The following is a 21464-nucleotide window of genomic DNA, read 5'->3' on the forward strand; positions in this document are numbered from 1 at the left end:
CAAAGGCTCCTTGAAAACTGCCTGTTCAAATCTTAGCTCTTCAGGGAAGGGACTAATCTTCTGCATTTATACAGCACTTAGCACAATGGTGTCCTGATCCATGACTGGCACTCTGAGGCGTTAGCACAATACCAATAAAATGGACACAGAGTGTGAACTATATTTGACGACTAAATAGCTCTGGCTTGATTGTGTGATTCCACCTGCCACCACCACAGCAATTATTACTTTATTATTCATCCCACTCTCCCTCCTTCCCAGTAATAAGCTTCCAAAGCCAGTTCCTGGTTGAACTTGATTGGTTTATTTTAGTTTTACACATCTTCTCTTTCTCACATACAGTTAACAGTACTGTACTGTTAGATTTCTACAAAAATATCAATTTTTCAAAAGCAGAAAAGAGGGAAAGATATATTTTTAATATATAAAAGGAAAAAAGCTAAATCTGACATTGCATTATATTCTTAAAAACATTTGTCTATTTACAGACATGTCTAAAAAAAAACCAAAATTTCCAGGACTCTTGGTCTAGGAGAATGTGCTCCTTGCAAGTTTCTATTGTTCTCCTGATTCAAAAAACCACTTGCTACACAAGTAACACATTCTTGCATTATTGTCTCTCACAAATAGTGTGCATAATTTCCAAAAGGTTTGTTCCAAACCAATTGATTTTGCGGGTGTGTGTGGGAGGGGATTCGGCCTTCAAATTTGTGTGAAATGCAAAGATGGGATGGGAGGGTAAGGAAGACTAATGAGCATTTCAAATGGGTTTTGTTGCTAAGCAGAACTTGCCAAACACCTTTCCTGGCTCTGTGCCTATTGGTTCTTAGCTGATTTAGTGAGAGTTTTCTGACTTCAGGCAGGTCAGCTTTCAACAACAATATACTTTTGTTACTGCAAGAATTCCTGACTGCCTCCTGCCAAACAGTAAATACATATCTAGGCATTTTTCATCACCTGGATGATAGCCAAGAGATTCCTCAAGGCAGGAAGGGTTGTTTTAAAAGTGTTTGAGTGACTTTAATGCTATCTGTGTCCTATGACGTGAAAGGCATATTTTTCTTTATGTACAGACATTGATTAATGCACACTTAATTTTAACTAATAAAGTGAACAGCAGCCATTTTGGATCAAGAAGGGATGGAGGGCAGAGAGGCAATTTAGTGATTTTTTTTGTGTGCGTGCCGCCTTCAGCACAATGCTGGTGGCTGTTTCACACAGAGCAAGGAGTGAATTTACTGGCCAATTAAACTGTCTTGGGCAGAATGAAAAGCAACTTCCCCCAGCTGAAAATACCCAGGGCCAAATTCCCAGGTACATAAGAGTGTAAATCTACTGTAACTCAACTGAGTTCAACATGTTTACTCCAGATTTACACTGATGTAAATGAGGTTTGGATCCGGCTTCTAACATCTAAGGAGTAGGTGTAAACACATATTTAAGCGCTAGTTCCCTTTTCTAAGGCATTGAATGATGGCTGTAAGGCTTTGCATGGCTCTCAGGCTACCCATACCCTCTTCTTCAATCCTTTAGTGCAGGAAGGAGATTAACGTTTATGACACAAACGGAGGTTAAACTGTAAAATATGCAAAGGCAATAGAAGGAGGCAATAGAAGTCATACGCACCTGTCCAACTGTTTTCAAACATGGCTTTTAGAATACTGAGGTGAAAACACCTCGTCTATAAAGTCTGGAGTAACCTTATGCATACCCAGCTTTGCTCTTTGCTTTGCAGCCCAATAGAAAATTGTAACAAAGAAAAGGAAACAACACAAGGTATGCATACCCAGTGACACAGCCATTATAGACACAGACTGAGAAGATGCAGCTTACTGAATAGGGCATACTTTTGCACTAAATGCAGAGTTTGACACTGCTTCTGAAGAGTGGAAGAACATCATTTACAGCACATGCATCTGAGTGTCAGACACACAGGCACAGCCTTGGTTCTGGGAGAAATGAAAGCTCCTGCATTAGCCCATCAGGATGGGGATGGGGAGGACACGGGGCATTTGGAATCCCAACTGCTGCTGCTGCGGCATTAAGAGCAGGGATTACATTCCTAAATACAATTATGCAAGAAAGGCAACATGCACCATTTTTCAGATTCTACACAATTTTCACAGCAATGATTTTTTTCACTTTTTAGGAGCACCTAAGAAACCCCTCAAGTACACCATAAATCCTATTATTTACAAACTAGATAGGAAAAAAATCATTTATACACTCATTAAAGTCTTTTCTAGGCTGAAAATTTCATTCTTCATGGAAACTAAGAAAACAAAAATTGTGTACAAAAATATAAATATCTTTACAGTCTGCAGGCCCTCCACTTCCAACAGCTTAACTGTGAGGAGTATCTACAGTTTATTGAATAAGTGGTGGCAGAGGAGAATAAAAAATACATCTTGTGATTCAAATACTGCCCTATTTTCCTGGTAATGAGCATTTTTTTTTTTTTTACTACACCTATCTTGTGTAAATGCAATGAGAAACCTCTGAGTACCTTTCCTGAATTCATAAAGAAATGGATGGTTTGGAAGTTATTTTCATGTTCCAATAATCCTGAAAGAGTCACTTCTCCTGTAAATGTATTTGAGCTGTGTACGTCTTCAAGAACTATGAGGAAGGGGGGAAAGAGGAGGAGGAGAACGGAACAAATGACACTCAAACTACTTCAGTGATGCCTTTAAAGAGTTAGCAATCTGGTACCCAGATGGATTTCTCCTGTCTGAAGTTGTTCGTGCTGGATGCTGTCTTATTCCAAGCATGCTCAAGAAAGAACATTTAATCTTTTTAAAATTAGCTAACTGAAAAAACATCACTGGGTGTTGCAATTATGCAAGCTCTGACTGAACTATGAAAATTTCCTTCTTCACCTTAAGATGGGAGTTTAAAATTGAATATGGAAATGGTGTGGGCAGAAGCTAATAGAGAGAGTCTGAGCAGGGAGATAATTCTCTCTCACTGAAGAATGGAAATTTTTGACATTAGCATTCTAGGAAACCTAGCCCCGATCTCCCTTTCCTCCACCCAGGGCAACCAGGGTGAACAAGATTGCTCTGATCTCAATTACACAAGCTCATTACACTTTGTGGGCTCTGCACAAACTGCAGATGTGAACAACTCTGCTTCTGCATAGATAGTTAATTTGGCTGGTACAAAAGCTAGTACCCCTGATTTCTCTTCATCCAGAAACAATTGCATCTCTGTCAGGGAATGAATCGCTCAGTGGCTTGGGCCAATCAGAGCTCTAGTTTCATAAACTCTTTGCGAAGGACCCACGGTTGGAAGGATACCATATGCCCAGCAATGGTTATAGATCATCTTCCTTCTTTCTGGGGGAGGGACATCCAGAATACAGTAGTGAGGTAAAATTTATGTTAACACAATTAAAGTTTTATAGCACTGATTTTTCAGCTTAGGGCCTGCCCTCAGTCAGAAGAGTGCACTGATACCACATTTTCTTTATAGGGATACAGGAACAAATGTCTGGAGACACGGGAAGATGGGAAAATTCAAGACACCAATTCCTTCACAGTCCAAATTGCTCCAATTTTCCTTTCAGACTCTGAAAAATCCAAGTATTTATTTGCCTGCAGAATTTGAAGGCAAGGTCCCAATACTGTTCAATTTTGCAACCACAGATGCTAAGGTGGGCATTATTTTGCTGTCCTGTACTTCCTGGTCAGCTGCAGGTAATTTAGTTTTTAAACCTACGGGTGCCAGTTTTGCAACTACCGGTGCCAATACTGGCATCACCTTGGTACTCTGTCCTTCTGAGTCTAACGGAAGATTTGCAATTTTTAATCCAAGTGGTGCCAGTTTGGGCATGGGCCTCCACAGTGTATCAGTGTTACCAGCTTCCAGATTTGTTTTCATTTGCAGGATTGGAGGAGACACACTGGTCTCTGCTAGGGGATCTAAGGTTTTACCACTTCCACCACCAGATACTGAGAGGCTGGCAAGTGGATCCTTCATTTCAGAGCCTATTACGATCTTCAGAATATCTGCTTGAGATGAAGGTTCTGCAGAATTCCTCTCACCCTCAGTAAGGTCATCATCCTCCAGGTGAAGCAGGAGGGGGCTTATGGAGCCGCTACTCTCTCGAACTTTAGAAAGAGCCTTGAAACTGCTACCCAAATGGCCAAACTGGAAGGAAGATCCATCCGCAGCAGCCAGATCACTGGCAGCTCCCCTGCGAGTTTCTGAGTCTTCTGGAGAAAAGTCTGAGCTCAGGCTGCTGGGCAGCTCTGACATGCCGGAAGTGTCATCATTCAGCTGCTGATTGAGAAAGGCAATTTCATTGAGAAGTGAAGTGAGGGTTTCATCAGTGTCATCACTCTCCTCAATGCTACCTAGTAACTCGCTTGGGTCTAGTTCTGCTTCCTCTATTGCAGAGGCTACTTTCCTCAGTTCCATTTCTATCCTGGAGTCTTTGAGATCTTTAACCTGCAGCTTGCGGAATGGAGAATCCTTTGGTTTCAACCTTTCCCCTCCCTGATCAGTCTCTTTCCTCCTCCCCTGGTTTCCAACAAACTCTCCCATGCAGGGCTTTTTGGCAAAGGACTCTGAAGAGTCCTTAACACTGGGTACATTCCGAGTCTGTGGAAAGCTGTCGTCTTTATTTTCAAGGAAAATTTGTGTGGGCCCTGTGGCGCTTCTCCCATCTCCACAGCTGTCTAAAGGAGATGCCTTGGTTTTTTCTTCTGAAAGGATGTCCTCACTCTGCCTATTTTCATGATGTCCTGTTTTCAGGGAAGGCTCAGATGTCTGCGCACCAGCACCAGGGATTATATTAGAATTCTTGTTTCTATTCAGGTTTAAATTCATACCCCCTTCAGCAGCCAGCGATGTCACATTAACAATCTTTGGCATCATGAAGGAATCTTCACTTTCTGCAGAACCAAACAAAGCAAAACCCATCAGGATCACTGGTGACTGCAGCTGAAAACAATCTGTCCCTCCCACATCATCTTCCCCCAACAAAACCACGCCTACAAAGAGTTTAAGTATCTGCCCAAGTACACAGCCTTGAACTGTTTGTACCTCTTTCCCCCTCCCCTCCTACAAACTTAACATTCAGTCCTAGTCTGAAGAATGAGTTTGTACAAACAACATAGAACCCCATGATGCCTATTGTCTATCAGGATTTTTAACTTGAGTACATTTCATACATAGACGGTTTTTCCTCCTCAGGCCAGTCCTTGCAAATGTACCTTAGGATCTTTTCCCATCTGTCAGATCACTACCAGTAGTGAGATTTCTGTAGATGAAATTCAGCTCTGTTACACCTGTGTAACCTGTATCTTCAAGCTATGTCCCTCAATGCTGTGTGTGCAATTCCTCCTGCTTTTAGTGGATTTGCACAAGTGAAACTGATTGGAACTTAGCAAACAATTCTTCTCGTGATGCATAAGAAGAGAAAATACTCATGCATTGTCTCTTAGCTGTACTCACTCTCCAGAAGCAGAAGTAAAAGCAATATTTATTCATCTGCCCTGAAGTCAGTAGATATAACTACTACAGAGTAGTCTGTCAAGTACAAAAGTGCTACTTCATTACTTTCCAGAGTAAGTATTAGTTCATTCTAATTATTAGTAAAATTACAGCCATCATTCACTAAACTAAGTTTACCAACCTCTCCTTTTCCAGAATTTCTTAGGAGAAGAGGAATTTTCTGAAGTGAGTTGATGAAAGAATGTAATGTTCACTGCCAACAAGAAATACCACTGTATTCACATGATGATTTTTAGGCCATACACTTGAAAATGTTTCCTGCATGTTTTGTCTCACAGCAAGATACTGCATATTGCAGGGACCCTCTATGCTCACTTCCTAGTAGCATCTGGCTTAGAATCCAAAGCAGTTCCCCAACAAAGTCAGATTTTCCCCAGCTCTACTTCTGAAACTGACCTTTTCCCCTTATCCATAATAAAGGGCATATGGTGCTCTCTCAGGTAAGATGGTGAGTGGCCTCCTCTTAGAGTTTTATGCACTAGATGGCAGGAAGCACAACTAATATAAACATCCACTATACTCTGCCTAGGCCCCTTGCACAATACTTCTGTCAAATGTTTCAGCTTTTAATAGTGTCAGATGTGAGAGTTCCAAGACGGCTCAAGCCTTAAGTGCTGCTGAATGAACAGGAGGTCAAAGAAATTACCCCCCTCCACCCCTGCATTTAGTTCTACTGAGAGCTACAAACTGCAAAGGTGAGATGCAATATTTATTATTCTGAAGAAAAGCTGAACCTAAATATCTGCAAAAGAGCTTTGCATACCTCCAAACATAAGGATTTGTGAATGAAGAACTTACCTGAAGCTGGTTCTGCAGCTGTTACTACAGCTGGGGGCACTGGGTTACTGGCAATGGTTGACAGTGTAATGGGAATGGTTGAATTAGTGAGAATGCCTTTCACTTGGACAGGAACTGTTGAGCCTGGCAGCTGAATCATCACGGATGCAATACCTTATTCAGGAAGAAAAGCAATTATTTTTTAGATACTGGCTCAAAAATAGAACATAGAGCTCCATGCTGTATTTGATATTATAGTACCACCTGAAAGCGTTCTAAGATATGGTTAGATGAATGTTCTATTTTTAATATAGATCAGCCTGATACTCTCCCTTATACACCACATTTCAGGTATTTTTCCCTTCTTTCACTTGGGAACACTAACATTCAATAACAGATTCTACTTACCTGATGATAAAACCATAAATAGCTCAACTGACTTGGTTAACATTTTGGTTGTATCATCAAGTATCTCTGTTTTATATAATGGGTATATTGCAGTGAGACCCTAGCCCACGCAGAGAAGTTGTGAGAACACAAAGAATTATATAAAGGATACTGGTGATGAGGCACCCACTTTCTTACAGGAAAAAACATTATTTTACAAACAGAAATGCATAAATGAACAGAGGTACAGATTCAATACCAATCCTCATCTTCCAATAAACCTGCTAGCATGTGACCTTACCTGGCTGCGTTGTCACTGTGTTGCTGGCAACTTGAGGCTTTAGCTCAGCTTGCAGGAGTGTGGAAGGAACAGTGGCTACCTGTCCTGACATCAGGGGGCTCTTCAGTGTAAGCACCTGTCCTTGTGGAGTCATCACTAGGCTGGCAGTAGTTAATGTAATAGGAGAGGATGTGGTCTCCACTGTATAAAAATACAAATATAAATCATGCATTTGTAAGTGATATTTCTGATACTGCATGCCTGAAGGCCTTTAACCAATATAAACTTACTAGCTGACAGCCATTTTCTTTTGGGTGACTATCCATGTTGGAAGTCTCAACCCACTTCGTGCAACTTGGATAATCTTCTTGGCTAAAATCTGCTAGTAACAGCAAGCTCAGACTATCTTAATTTCCCCATGTGGAGGCCTCAGACCCCACATAACCACTCATGGAAGAAGTTAATGTGATTTTTGTAAATTGCCACTTTCTTAGACTGTATCTTAGCATGTACAATATACATAACATACATAAACATTCTTGTTTGGATACTTCATCTTTACTTTGTATGAAATTAACAAATTTATAGCAAGGTGGCTGCACAAAGCAGGCTGCTGTTTCCCCCAATGATATCCAATGACGTATTTTTTCCTTTGCAACTAGATCCAACGTATTATCTTTCCCAGCCTACCAGTGGCCTGGCCTCCTTTCCTGGCAAGTATCAGTGGCTTCCCCCGCCTGTTTGTCATAAGCATTTGTTCCAACTCTTGAGATGAAGTGGAGGATCCTTCTTGCTGTCTGCTGGGCTTGGTGGACACAACAGGCTCCTCTGACTCAACTTGTTTCCTCTTCTTTTGTGCTTCTACTGCTTTCTGTTTGGCATAAATATATTCTAGCTTCTTCAGGACCACCTCTTCTGTTTTACCTACACAAAGATTAACAAAGAGAGAGAGTCAACTTGTCCTCAAATTCTATTTGATTCCAAGACTAAGAGTTGGAATGGAACCATGCAGACCCAGCAGGTTAGCTCCAATGCAATTTTTTTCTTCAGTAAACCCCCTCAATCTCCAAAAAAACCCAGGCTACAGCACATCACAGAAACAGGAAAATTTATCCTCATTTACCCAATATTTCCTTTCTTCAGGTAGAAACATTAGATCTTAAAACTGGTCTTCAGCCTGTCTGCAGCTTTAATAGACAAAACTCAGACTTAACAACCAATGGCTCAGGATTATGTCCCTTCCTGCTGGACAGGTTGCCAGTTGAGAACTTTCACAGCTACACTGAAAACTGTATCCTCCTTAACTATGAATACACTGACAACTGGACATGAAAACATTATTTACTTAGCCATGAACAGGGGATCCCTCATCTTATCCAAAGTTCAGATCTGCAGATCTTACTATTCAAAGAAAGGAATTTTAGAGTAAGCTCATATACATTTTATTACTCAGAACAGTAAGATCCATAGATTGTACAATGGGTTTTTATCAACAGTTTATAGGTATAGCGAGAAATTTACCTACTAATTTAGCTAAATATATGACCAGAACTGACATAACTACACAGAGAGACAAGGTGGGTGAGGTAATATCTTTTATTGGACAACTTCTCTTGGTGTGAAACACAAGCTTTCTAACCACACAGAGCAGACCGACACAGCTATAACTACACTACACATACACACAGGCTGTTTCCCAAATGACAGAGGTACTACAGAGTCCACACCATCCTTCCAACTACAGCAACAGGGGAGGATTGCCTGTCAAATCTGAAGCACATTATAAAGGACCAGGAGGTTGTCTTGAAGATTTCCTCTTAAGAACTGTATGTCTCCACTCAAGAGGTCTGCACTGCACTTACGGAGCATGACCAGAGTTCACTAAAAGACAAATTCTTTGCCTCCTATGGCTCAAGAATATGCCACCTGATCCACCTACACATAAGATTCTGAAAAACTCTTTCCTCCCTGCTTACAGTCAGACTGCAAATAGTGAGCCTGATTGCTCTAGATTTGTCTAGATAACTTTTTAGTTCTAAGTGGACATCCCACGTGCCACAGCTTTTCCACGAACTACAATGGTTTGGAATAGAAGGACTTTAGTCTTATCATCCATAACCTATGGAATATGGAGCTGACTTTACATGTCTAGATGAATATCCGGATCATCCTGAGAAAAGACGGTTACTTAACTTGTAACTGTTGTTCTTCGAGATGTGTTGCTTATGTCCATTCCATTGTAGGTGCGTGCATGCCCCCATGCATGGTTACTGGAATTTTTTCCCCCTTAGCAATACCCGTAGGACTGGCTTTGGCACCCCCTGGAGCCCCGTGCACATGCTGCGGTACATAAGGCGCCACCGGCCCTACGCCCTCTCAGTTCCTTCTTCCGTCATCTCCGATGGTGGGGACAGGTCATGGAATGGACATGAGCAACACATCTCGAAGAACAACAGTTACAAGGCATCTTTCCTTCTTCAAGTGCTTGCTCATGTCCATTTCATAGTAGGTGACTCACAATGAATACCTTGGAGGTGGGGTTGGAGTTCACAGATGCTCTGACTGCAGTACCACCCTGCCGAAGCTGGCGTCATCCCTTGCCTGCTGAACTATGGCATAGTAGGACATAAAGGTGTGCCCCGACGACCATGTAAGCAACTTTGCATATGGCCTAGATAGGCACTTGCGCCAGGAACGGCACAGAAGAGGCCTGCACTCTAGCTGAGTGAGCTGAGACACTTCTCGGAAGGGGAAACTTTGCCTGCTCGTAGCAGAACCTAATGCAGGAGGTTATCCAAGAGGAGATTCGCTGTGAGGACACAGGTAAGCCCTTCATCCTGTTGGCCACCGCCGCAAACAGATGTGTGGACCTACAGAACGGTTTTGTCCTCTTGATGTAGAAGGCCCAGTGCTCTGCACATGTCCAGCGTGTGCCACTTCTGCTCATCCTCTGAGGCATACAGCTTCGGGAAGAACATCGGCAGGAAGATGTCCTGACTAACATGGAATTGTGATACCACTTTGGGCAAAAAGGCCAGGTGGTGCCTCAGCTGGACCTTGTCTCTACAAAAGACCATGTAAGGCGGCGCCAAAGTAAATGCCCTAATCTCTGATACCCTCCTAGCCGAGGTGATGGCCACTAGGAAGGCTACCTTCCACGACAGCAGCAAAAGGGGGCAGGTAGCCAGGGGCTCAAACGGTGCCTACGTAAGTCTGGAGAGGACTAAGTTCAGGTCCTAGGGGGGTAACAAGTCCCTAGCCTGGGGGTAAAGTCTCTCTATATCCTGGAGAAACCTAATCACCACGGCGTGGGAGAAGACGGACCTCCCTTGAATCTGAGGATGGAAGGTTGAAATGGCAGCCAAGTGCACCTTCAATGAGGCCGTGGCTAGGCCCTGGAGTTTAAGGTGCAGCAGGTAGTCCAACACCGACTGGACTGATGCTTGGTGAGGCATGACCACCTGGGCTATGGCCCAGCATGTGAATTTCTTCCACTTGGCTAGATATGATGCCCGGATGGAAGGTTTCCTGCTATCCATTTAGTACCACCTGCACCTGAGAAGAGCAAGCCCGTTCCTCTAGGCTCAGCCACTAAGCCTCCATGCTGTCAGGTGCAAGGACTCCAGGTCGGGTGCAAGAGTCGCTCCCGATCCTGGGAAAGAAGGCTGTACCACGGCAGCAGCTCCAGAGAGGAAGCAACAGACAGCTCCAGGAGCATCATGAACCAGTGCTGCCTGGGCCATGCAGGTGCTATAAGAATAACATTCGCCTTGCCTCTTTTGATTTTCAACAGGACCCTGTGGATCAATGGAATGGGAGGGAAAACATACAGTAGCCTCCTCGACCACAAAAGTAGGAAGGCGTCTGACAGTGCTCCCTCGTCAAGCCCATGAAGGGAGCAGAACTGGCTGTATTTCTTGTTGACCTTGGAAGCAAAGGTCCACTTGGGGAAACCCACACCTCCGGAAAATCATATTGGCTACCGATAGGTAGACAGACCACTCGTGGCAAGGTAAGAATGTCCTGCTGAGTTGGTCTGCTGTGGCGTTCTTGATACCACGGAGGTGAGAAGCCACCAAGTGAATATCATGCCCTATCACCAGGTTCCATGGACTCACCACCTGCTGACACAGGTCTGGGGAGTAGGCCCCACACCGCCTGTTATAATACATTGCGGCAGCATTATCTGTTAGAACCTGGTCCACCTTGCCTTTCAGGAAGGGCAGGAACACTCCGCACACCAAGCGGATCACCCTGAGCTCTCTGATATTTATGTGCAGTTCCTGGTCTTCTCTTGACCAGGTCCCTTGGGTGCTGTGACCTGAGCTGATGTGCGCCTCCCACCCCAAGTCCAATGCGTCCAAAACCAGGGTCACTGAGGGGGCAAAGGGGATCCCCTCCATCACCAACTGGGAGTCTAGCTGCCAGCCTAGGGAGACTAGGACTTGTGCAGACTCCGTGACCACCCTGTCCAGGCGGTGCCTGCTCAGGGCATATGCAGAGGCCAGCCGCAGCTGAAGCAGCCTGAGTCTCAGATGTGCGTGTCGAGCATGTAAGTACATGATGCTATATGCCCCAGTAACCGCAGGAAAGTTTGTATCATTGTAGGCCCATAATCAGTCTTGATATTGTCTTGAATCGAGACCACGACAGGAAAGCCCTCGCCCATGTAGAATCAAGAACGGCCCTGATGAATTCTACCCTCTGTACTGGCGTCAGCATGGATTTTTGCTCGTTCACCATCCAGCCCAGGCGGTGACACGTAGCTCCAGCTACATCTATATTGGTCTGGACCCAGACCTGTGACCTGCCTCTGATCAGCCAGTCATCCAGGTATGGGTAAATCTGAACCCCTCAAAGCCTGAGATGCACGGCCACCACCGCCATACATTTTGCATGCATAAATACCCTTGGGGCAGACGACAGGCCAAAAGGGAGGGCCATAAACTGGTAATGGGAACCTCCCATCACAAATCGGAGGAAACGCCTGTGTCCGGGGAATACTGATATATGAAAATGTGTGTCCTTCAGGTCAAGGGCAGCATACCAGTCTCCCGGATCCAAGGAGGGGATGATAGAGGCTAGGGAGACCATATGAAACGTCAACTTTTTGATGTGCCTGTTTAGCCCCCTCAGGTCCAAGATAGGCCTGAGGCCCCCCCTTTGCCTTGGGAATGAGGAAGTAGCAGGAATAAAAACCTCTTCCTCTCATGCCTGCCGGAACCTCCTCTATAGTTCCCATGCAAGAAGATTCTCCACTTCTTGCATAAGGAGTTGCTTGTGAGAGGGGTCCCTGAAGAGGGACGGGGATTGGGAGGGTATGCCAAAGGGGGGAAGGAAACTGCAGGATATAGCCCGCTGCAATGGTCCCAGAACCCAAACGGTTCGAAATTATATGGGTCCATGCTGGAAGAAAAGGGGCAAGACGGTAGCATGTAAAGGCCCAACTAGAGTCCTTTAACCTGTGGAGTTTGGCATTGGTCTTTTCTGAGAAGAGTGCATTCCCATCAAACAGCAGGTCCTGTATGGACTGTGGCACCTCCTGGGACAGACCAGACAACTGTAACCACAAGCAGCGGCACATGGAGATCGCAGAGGCCATCGATCTTGCAGCCGAGTCAGCCACATCCAATGCTGCCTGCAGGGCAGCCCTGGCCACCGTCTTGCCCCCCTCAAGTGGTAAAGTCTGGTGCTTGCTCCTGGGGCAGAGCCTCACCGAAGCACTTGAGGGAGTCCCAGAGGTTATAATTATACCTCCCCTAGCATCGCCTGCTGATTCGTGATTCTAAATTGCAGGCTTGCTGTAAAATAAAATTTCCTCCCAAACAAATCCAATTTTTTTGTTGTCTTTGTTTTTGAGGGTTGTGCTGGGTTGGCCCTGCCTATCCTGTTCATTGGCAGCTGCCACTACCAGGGAACCCAAGGAAGGGTGCGTAAGTAAGTACTCGAACCCCTTAGCGGGGATGTAGTACTTCTTCTCCTCCCTTTTAGAAGTTGGTGGCAAGGAGGATAGTGTCTGCCACAGGGATTTGACGACCTTAAGAACCCCTTTATGGACGGGCAGGGCAACCCGGGCCGGTGCCACAGCTGCCAGCACATCGAAGTGGTTTCTGATGTTTCTTGAAGCTCCTCAGCTTCTAGTCCAAAATTTGATGCAACCCTCTTGAGAAGCTCCTGATGGGCGTGGAAATCATCCAGAGGAGCTGAGAGCTCTGCCGCAACTGCCTCATCAGAAGAGGAGGAAGATGACTGACCCAGTGCAGGGGGTGGGGATATCCCTCTTGGCTGTTGGGAGATCGCAGTACATGTCCCCTCCAACGGGTCCAATTCCACTTTGGAGATCGAGCTATGACTCTCGGCTGGGGATACCAGGGCTGCAGACTGTTTCCCTGAGGACTGGAGGGAATAAGGTCCTGTGGCCACAGGGAGCCTCCAGCAATTCTAAAAGGACCATTGAGTCAGCCACTGTCCCTGAGGCCATCCTGGAACAGCTGGGCAGGGGCCCTAGTCCTGACCCCCAGGTTGATGGGGCTGGCTAGGGTGGGGCGCTGATATTTTACCCTCCCCTACGGAATAAGACTTGCTCTCTGACGGACCAATGACGGCCAGATCCTGATTCTTTTCCTGCCGAGCAGTGCCAAGGAGAGCGAGATTGGTATCTGGCCTCCCGAGACCTCCAATGCTCTGGCAACGGCGGTGGCGGTCCCCAGACTGGTGCTGAGCTGGAGAAGCCTTCTATCGAGAGGAGCAGCAGGAATGGAGTCGCACAGTGGGAAAGTGTTTCGGTGCTGAAGATTGGCGATGGCACCTATCATCTCTGGGGGAGCGTTCTGGTGCCAGTGACCGGATTCTGCGCCGTGAGCGCACGGGCGAACTTGACGGTGCTGGGGAACACAACTGGTGCCGACTCCTTGGTGGTGACCGTCTACTGGACCTTGATCGAGACCGGTGCCGACCAGCCGAGTCTGTGGTCCTGTGACCAGGAACGGTGCCGAAACAATAATGATGCTGAATGCCTCTGCTGATGGTGTTCCCTCTCCAGCGATCTGACCGGTGACAGCGAAAGTACCCTTGAAGATCGGTGCCTGGACCGAGGGGATCGTCTCCTCGGTGATCTGGCTCGTGGAGAGGTATGCTGAGGCTTTGGAGAGCTGTGCAGCCATCAAGGGGGTCCCATTGGGGGCTTCCCTTTCGAGGCTGGTGATGTCTTCTCCTGCCCAGTCTGGGGCAAATGGGTCTGGGGCAAAGGCAGTGCCATTAAATATCTTGCCACTTGAAATGCCTCCAGCGTTAACGGCACCACAAGCTGAAGAGGACCTCTTCCACCCCCCGGAGTTGCAGGAGGCTCCCTCAGGGGACTGAGGGCTCTAAGTGGCGAGCTCTATTCCTGCAGAGTCTGCTCGGCCTGATGGTGTGACAGCCCTGTGCTCAACCCCACTTCCTTACCCTTCATAGGTGCGGGGGAGCAGAGGAGAGGTGCTCTGCACCAATGCGGTGCTTGGCACCGAGAGGGAGTGTGATGGCTCCAAAGCTGGTCTTAAGGCAGCCTCCATCAGTTGGGCCTTTAGACGAATTTCCCACTCCTTCTGAGTCCTTGGCCTGAATGCCTTGCAGATACAGCACTTGTCCTTCCTATGTGATTCCCCCAAGCACTTCAGACAACTATGGTGGAGATTACTAAGCAGGAAGGGTTTGCCACAGGTCTTAAAGGGCTTGAAGCCTGGAGATCGGGGCATGCCCCGCTGCTGGGCGGAGGTCCCTAATGGGACTAAACCTTAACTACTAAACTAAATAATACATTAAATTATATAATACACTAAACTACTTCTACTTAACAGCTACTTAAGAACACATAAAACTGAAACACCAAGAGGCACTGGCGGATTAAGCAAGCAATGAACCTAGTTCCAGTAACCATCAGTGATGGAAAGAAGGAACTGAGGGGGCGTAGGGCTGACAGTGCCTTATGTACTGCAGCATGTGCTTGGGTTCCAGGGGGTGCCAAAGCTGGCCCTACAAGTACTGCTAAGGGGGAAAAAAATTCTGGTAACCATGCACAGGTGCGCACACGCACCTACAATGGAATTGATATGAGCAAGCACTCAAAAGAACCACCAATTTCTCAGCTTGGAATATGCAATACTTGTGTTCTCGGGACAGTGCTAATTCCGCACCGCAGCTGGCTGATGCGGCTGTTATCATAAAAGTCACCAGACAGAGAGATAATATAGGGACAGATCCTTTGGAAGGTTGAAAGGATGTCATGAAAGGCATTAGCATCCGACTGATATACAAAGTCCTCTATAGCTGTTGAGAATGTTGGAGACAGGCTCTTTGGAGAAAACTATTTCTGAAGGAAGTGAAATATCCTTTCCTCCAGATACCCCCAATGCACTGGATACTAAGATCCTAAAGCTCTGCACCAGGAAGGTATATCCACACTTCCTTTACCTGTGGAGGTAGAACAAAAGCAGCAATTCTCTTCAGCAGGAGGGTTGTTTCCCTGAGCCAGTGACTGACATGTCTGAGTTCTGTCCTCAAAGCTGCAGGTGTGCTCAAGAGCCACTGTAGAATCTGTGGACCTTACTGCTTGAAGAAATAAATACTTCCTTTTCCATGTTTATGATACTGTACCTTATCACAAATATGCCCCAATCCCAAAATCAGTCTCTCTCTTTCTTAGGATTTATGGTCCAGATTCTCAAAGGTATTTAATGGGAGTTAGGCACCTAAGTACCTTTTGAGTATCTGACCCTAAGTCTCATAGCTGCACATTCTACCCCCCACATACATATACACTAAGGGCCACCCCACACCTGCAAGTCCTTTCTTTCACTATTCCAACCACTATGTCCCCTTAAACCACCTCACCTGAAAGTGTGGATACTTTACGGATCAGAATGTCTTGTTTGCGAGTCAGTAAGTTCTTCTGCCCAATCAGTTTATCTGCCTGATCAGTCAGCCCCTGGATCTCTTCGTAGGCCTAGAAACATGTCAGAATCCCAGTTTAAAGACCAAGCTAATGCATGCAACACAGAAATAGAAGTTCTCCTTTCCCTATCAACAAAGATGTTTGGAATATCTCCCTACAGACATTTTCCATCCTTACTTTAAGAAACTGGGAAACAGAAAAAGGAAGTTCAGTCACCATGTTGTAACATTTCTTTGAATGCAATCTGAAATAGGATGAATGTTTGTTTCTTCCCACTTCATGTTTATGCACATCTAGTTTCATAGATTCCAAAGCCAGAAAGGACCATTGTGATCATCAAGTCTGACCCCTCCTGTACAACACAGACCACAGAACTTCCACAAAATAATTCCTAAGTCATATTTCAGGAAAACACCCAATCTTGATTTAAAAAATTGCCAGTGATAGAGAATCCACCTGATTCCTTGGTAAATTGTTCCAGTGCTTAATTACGGTTAATTACTTTTGCTATTAAAAATTTACACTGTATTTCCAGTCTGAATTTGTCTTGTTTCACTTCCCAGTCAGTGGATCGTGTTATATTTTTCTCTGCTAGACTGTAGAGCCCATTATTAAATATTTGTACCATACTTTAGACTGTAATCAAGTCACCCCTTAACCTTTTCTTTGTTAAATTAAATAGACTGAGCTTCTTCAATCCATCATTATAAAGCACGTTTTCTAATCGTTTACTCATTTTCATGGCTCCTCTCTGAACCCTCTCTAATTTATCAACATCCTTCTTTAACTGTGGACACCAGAACTGGACACACTATTCCAGGAGCAGTCACACTGGTGCCAAATACATAGATAAAATAACCTCACTACTCCTTTTTCAGATTTCCCCCAATTACGGATCCAAGGATTACATTAGCTCTTTTGGCCATAGCATTGCACTGGGAGCAAACGTTCAGTAGATTATCCACCATGACTTCCTAATCTTTTTCAGTCACTGCAGCCCAGGATAGAGTACCCCTTCCTGTAAGTATGGCCTACATTCTTTGTTCCTAGACGTATACATTTACATTTAGCTATATCAAACTGCATATTGTTTGCTTGCGTCCAATTTACCAAGTGATCCAGATCACTCTGTATCAGTGAGATATTCTTTTCATTATTTACCACTCCCCCAATTTTTGTCTTACCTGCAATCTTTATAAGTGATTTTTTGTTTTCCTCCAAATCATTAATAAAAATGTTAAATAGCATAGGGCCAAGAACTGATTGTCGCAGGACGCCTCTAGAAACATAACCATTTGATGATGAGTCCCCATTTACAATTACATTTTGAGTCCTATCAGTTAGCCATTTTTTAATCCACTTGTGTGCCACATCAATTTTATATCTCCTTTTTTAATCAAAATGTCATGCAGTACTAAGTAAAATTCCTAAGAAGTCTAAGTATATTACATTAACACTCCTACCTTTATCAACCAAGCTTGTAATTTCATTAAAAAGATACCAAGTTAGTCTGGCTGATCTATTTCCATAAACCTATGTCTAACATGTAACTGACACAGTCCTAGGAATCAAATATACAGAGGAGCATAATTATTTATGGCTCTTGATTATGTGCTGTTTGTTTCCTTTCAGTTACAGTTTTGTATCTAAATGATATGCTGAAATAAAATATTTTATGATGGGCTGACATTAGGGAGATTTATCTTCATTCTACATCAAAACTGTCTGGTTGTACAATTTAAAATTGCCGAGGCACACTATCAGTTACTTTCCAGAGTTAAATTCACAAAGGAACAATGAAAGAGTAGGGCGCTGACCCCACCCTGTTCACCCCTAAAATTTAGCTCTTGAATGAACCTATTTCTCCACAAAGTACTTTATTGTGAAATGACTGCATAAGGTGAACACAATTTCTATACTCACTACCAACGGATTTTTCATATCACTACATTGTTTCTTAAAGACCTAATGTCAGTTTGCCCCATGTTAAAGGAATTTTTCTCCCTATGAGCTTGGGCTGTAATATGCCTACTTGTTTGAGGATGTAGCACTTGGAAACCTTGGGAAGGCTCTGCAGTCCCAGAGCTCTCTTCAGCTTTTCAAAAAGATCCCTCATTTCATTGCGACGTCGGCGTTCATTTGCTGTGTGTGTCTGGCGGTAATGAGCAAAGGCCTCTGCCTCATTCTTCTGCTTTCTGTTCCAGAATTGGGGTTTCTGCTGGAAAAGAAACCATGTGACTATTTCAAATAAAAAATTAACTCAAGGGGAAAAAATACAAGCATGATTTACAGAATCATTAAGACATATTCCTATGTTCCTCAGCACATGGTAAATCACATCACTACTGGATAAAACTCTACTGTTTAGCTACAAGATCTTCATGAAATCTGAAGATTTTTAAAAGCACAAAACTCTAAAGGATGTGTGGGATATAATGAAAGGGGGTCAGAATATCAGAGTCACCACTGACAATGAAGGTCCAGCAGCTATTTCCACTCAAAGGCATTTAGAAAACAGCTTTTCATATATGGATATTACGTATCTTCACGTAAGACAGACGCTTTGCAATACAAGGCTTTGGCTTCACTATTATATAACACACTTGTAACCTCTTACCCTCAAAACTTACCTTTGTCTTAACCTCTCAAAACATCAGTAACCTTTGAAAACTACCAAATAAAACAAAACATTTTAATTTTTCCTTGCAGTTAAGCCAATTTCATTCATACTTAGCTGGGTGAATAATGGGGGCAAGAAGGCACTTTAGATAAGATTGTGGGGAAAAGTTAAGCAAATTAAATTTAAGATACGAATCACTTCATTCTATGATTGCTACTAAATTAAAAACATATCAAAAGGCAGGCTCTGATTAAGTCAGCTGCCACAAAGGCAGATATCCTTCATGCTCATGTAGGAATGACTCCTCTCTCCACTCTAGGCTGGTTGGTCTGTTATTTTACTGTTACTCTGACAGCTGTAGTATATATTCTATTATTTTACCCTGTGAAGCAGTACTGTACTCCTTACAGACCTCTGCAAGCAATAGAAATTTAGTCTAAATTTTTTAGGTCATTCTGGGTCAATGGAAAGACTCTTTTTGACTTCAGTGGGCTTTAGATCATATGGTCTTTGTGAGATCACTTTAATTTGCCAAAGTGTAGGCTATTTAAACTAAGCTATCATTTTCAGAATTCCTGTCTCCTTTTGACAAGCAGCAGTCTTGTTTATAAGCCCTATTCTCCCTTCCCAGACATAAAAAATGTAATACTCAATTTGATACATAATATGTATTTTCACTGCAAATTACATGCACCAGAAACAAAAAACCTAAGACATCCAAAGAGTTAATAAGACGCAATGGCAGTGAAGGCACTTTTTTCTTCCTGTACAAATTTACAACCTGATCTAAAGGGCATTTAAGTCCATGCCTGTCTCTCTTTTAGTATCAATGGGCTTTGGGATTAGGATCCTGCCCAGTTTCTAGTATTTAACCATAAATATATAGAAGATAGAAAAAAATCACACTTAAGTTTCTCTGTGTATGAAAGATGATCTTTAAAATGGAAACATGATACTTAAGAGGAAAAAAGAAGAGTAAATATATACCTTAGTAGACTTTTCTGCCACCTTCTCATCTGAAGGATTACGAATACGGTGCCTGGAAGAGAAGCAAGAGGTTTTTCCCAGTATTACTCATCTCATGTACTCCATTCTCATTGACTACATTGCCAACAGCCTTAGAATTATTCATGTTTATCCCTTGAAATAAATTTTCCTTGCAACTAGATGAAGGTGGTATAATGCTGCCAGTGCTGTTCCAAGGGAGATGGATGACTCCATCTTGGACACCACAGACTTTAGTCAAATCTGGCTCTTTCAAAAACTGTAAAATTACTTTGTAGGGCAAAATGGCAATCTTATAATTCTCTCTGTGTCAACAAAGGTAATAAAATCTGCCAATGTCTGCCGGTACCAACCTCAGTCATGCTTAGGTTACAGGGTGAGCACAGAGCAAAACCAGTACTTTTGGTTTATTACTATATTATGACATAAAAATATAGACCCCAAAAGAAGATTTTGGCAACGTTTAGAGAATGGTCACATCACTGTCTGAGGCTGAAACATGAGCCGTAGCTCTCAAAGGAGAAAGGGAAATGTTTTGAGATGTGCGATACCCCATCCAGATTCTTCAAAGATCTTGCCAAATTCCTTCAGCAAAGAGAAGGAATTTCAGGATCTGATATTCCTAATGTAGCAAACCAGAAGAAATAAAGGAAAACATCTGAGGCTACCTTTCTACACCGTAAATGAGGGTTTTGTTTTTTTTTAAATGCTCTGAAAAGTCACAACAGCAACAAATAATGAACAAACCAAGGTGGATTTTAAAAGGAGATAAAACGGTTAGTTCACACAGGCTCTGTGGCCTCAGAATGAAGTCAACAATGCCCTGTCTCTGTAGGACTAGTGCCTAAGATAACAAATGCCACAGCCTGAAACTAACTGGCAACCCCTCAGCTGCTGCAGTATATCTACTAGTGGGGGCACACAGGATTAGCAGAAAGGGAAACTAAAAACTAAACTAAAAAACTCAGCCAATTCTGCTTATTTTCAGTAAGTAATTAGACTGACCATTGGCTCTGTTAAGATAAAGTGCACATAAGACACGTATCCTAATGGCCATATTGATTACACTGAAAATTAAGCAGGGAGGTCTCAATTCTTCATTCAGATCTCACAGAATGAACCCAAGTCAGTTAATGCACAGTCCCACTGCACTGCAAGACCTGATTGTAGGATTGGGGTCTTACTTGGTCTTACAATTTCTTAAAACCTCATTAACCAGTTCATTTTCATGCCAATTAATTGGTAAAATAGCACTTTAGTTTTCTCGGTTGATACAAAAGATGCTTACTTCTGTTTGGAAGGTCCGATACCAGCAGCTGTGGCCTTCAGACGGGCAATGTTAATCTTCTCTGAAAGCTCCTCCACAGTCTCAATGTCCACGGGCTCATCATTCTCACTGTACTCACACTCATTCTGAAATAGTTTATTTTTTAAAAAGCAAACATCAATTCTCTAACTGAGCTCAAGCCAAACATTTTGTTTCACTTCTGACTCAAGATAGATTACAATATAACATTAGGAAACAGTCACCAGCAACATCTGCCAATAAACAGATACATATATTAGGCAGGTGATTTATGACAGACTCTTAACCCTAAGGACCCCCCCCCCCCCCCACTAACCCTTCACATTGGATTGGAGCTCTCAGCAATACCCACTTCTGCCATTTATGCTTTTATTATGAATTACACAAAGCCTTTAAGAGGCAGAGTCCTCCAGCTTACATTTTCAAACAGGCTATGATTGCATTATACTTAACACTAAAAGCAACTTCTGCCACTGACTAATACTAGTCGATTCTAGTTAAAATGACACCATCAGTTTGAAGACTGTTGGAAATACCAAAGATTACTGTAATTGACAGAGATTAGGGAGACTGTTCGTTTGTTTACTTTGTGAATTTAACAGCACTGAATGCATAATCAGTTTTACTCTTTTGTTAA

At 43.6% G+C, this 21464-nt stretch overlaps 1 protein-coding gene across 3 annotated transcripts in view; it reads right to left on the minus strand.

The window, feature by feature from the left end:
- Positions 1–302: 302 nt before the first annotated feature.
- Positions 303–21464, minus strand: part of MGA (MAX dimerization protein MGA) — an 88165-nt gene continuing 67003 nt past the window's right edge. For 2 of the 3 annotated variants that reach the window (XM_067557942.1, XM_067557940.1), the window contains 8 exons: positions 20810–20934; positions 19504–19555; positions 17929–18114; positions 15836–15947; positions 7655–7888; positions 6986–7165; positions 6319–6471; positions 303–4898 (listed from right to left, as the gene is read on the minus strand). In XM_067557942.1, the coding sequence (XP_067414043.1) occupies positions 3589–4898; positions 6319–6471; positions 6986–7165; positions 7655–7888; positions 15836–15947; positions 17929–18114; positions 19504–19555; positions 20810–20934 (2352 nt within the window). In that variant the 3' untranslated portion in view covers positions 303–3588. The remainder of the gene's footprint in view (positions 4899–6318; positions 6472–6985; positions 7166–7654; positions 7889–15835; positions 15948–17928; positions 18115–19503; positions 19556–20809; positions 20935–21464) is intronic. The other variant, XM_067557941.1, reaches the window with a different exon arrangement.

This window comes from Emydura macquarii, unplaced genomic scaffold, assembly GCF_026122565.2.
Source record: "Emydura macquarii macquarii isolate MOO-44397 ecotype Brisbane River unplaced genomic scaffold, CSIRO-AGI_Emac_v2 contig_1876, whole genome shotgun sequence".
Lineage (NCBI taxonomy): Eukaryota > Metazoa > Chordata > Testudines > Chelidae > Emydura > Emydura macquarii.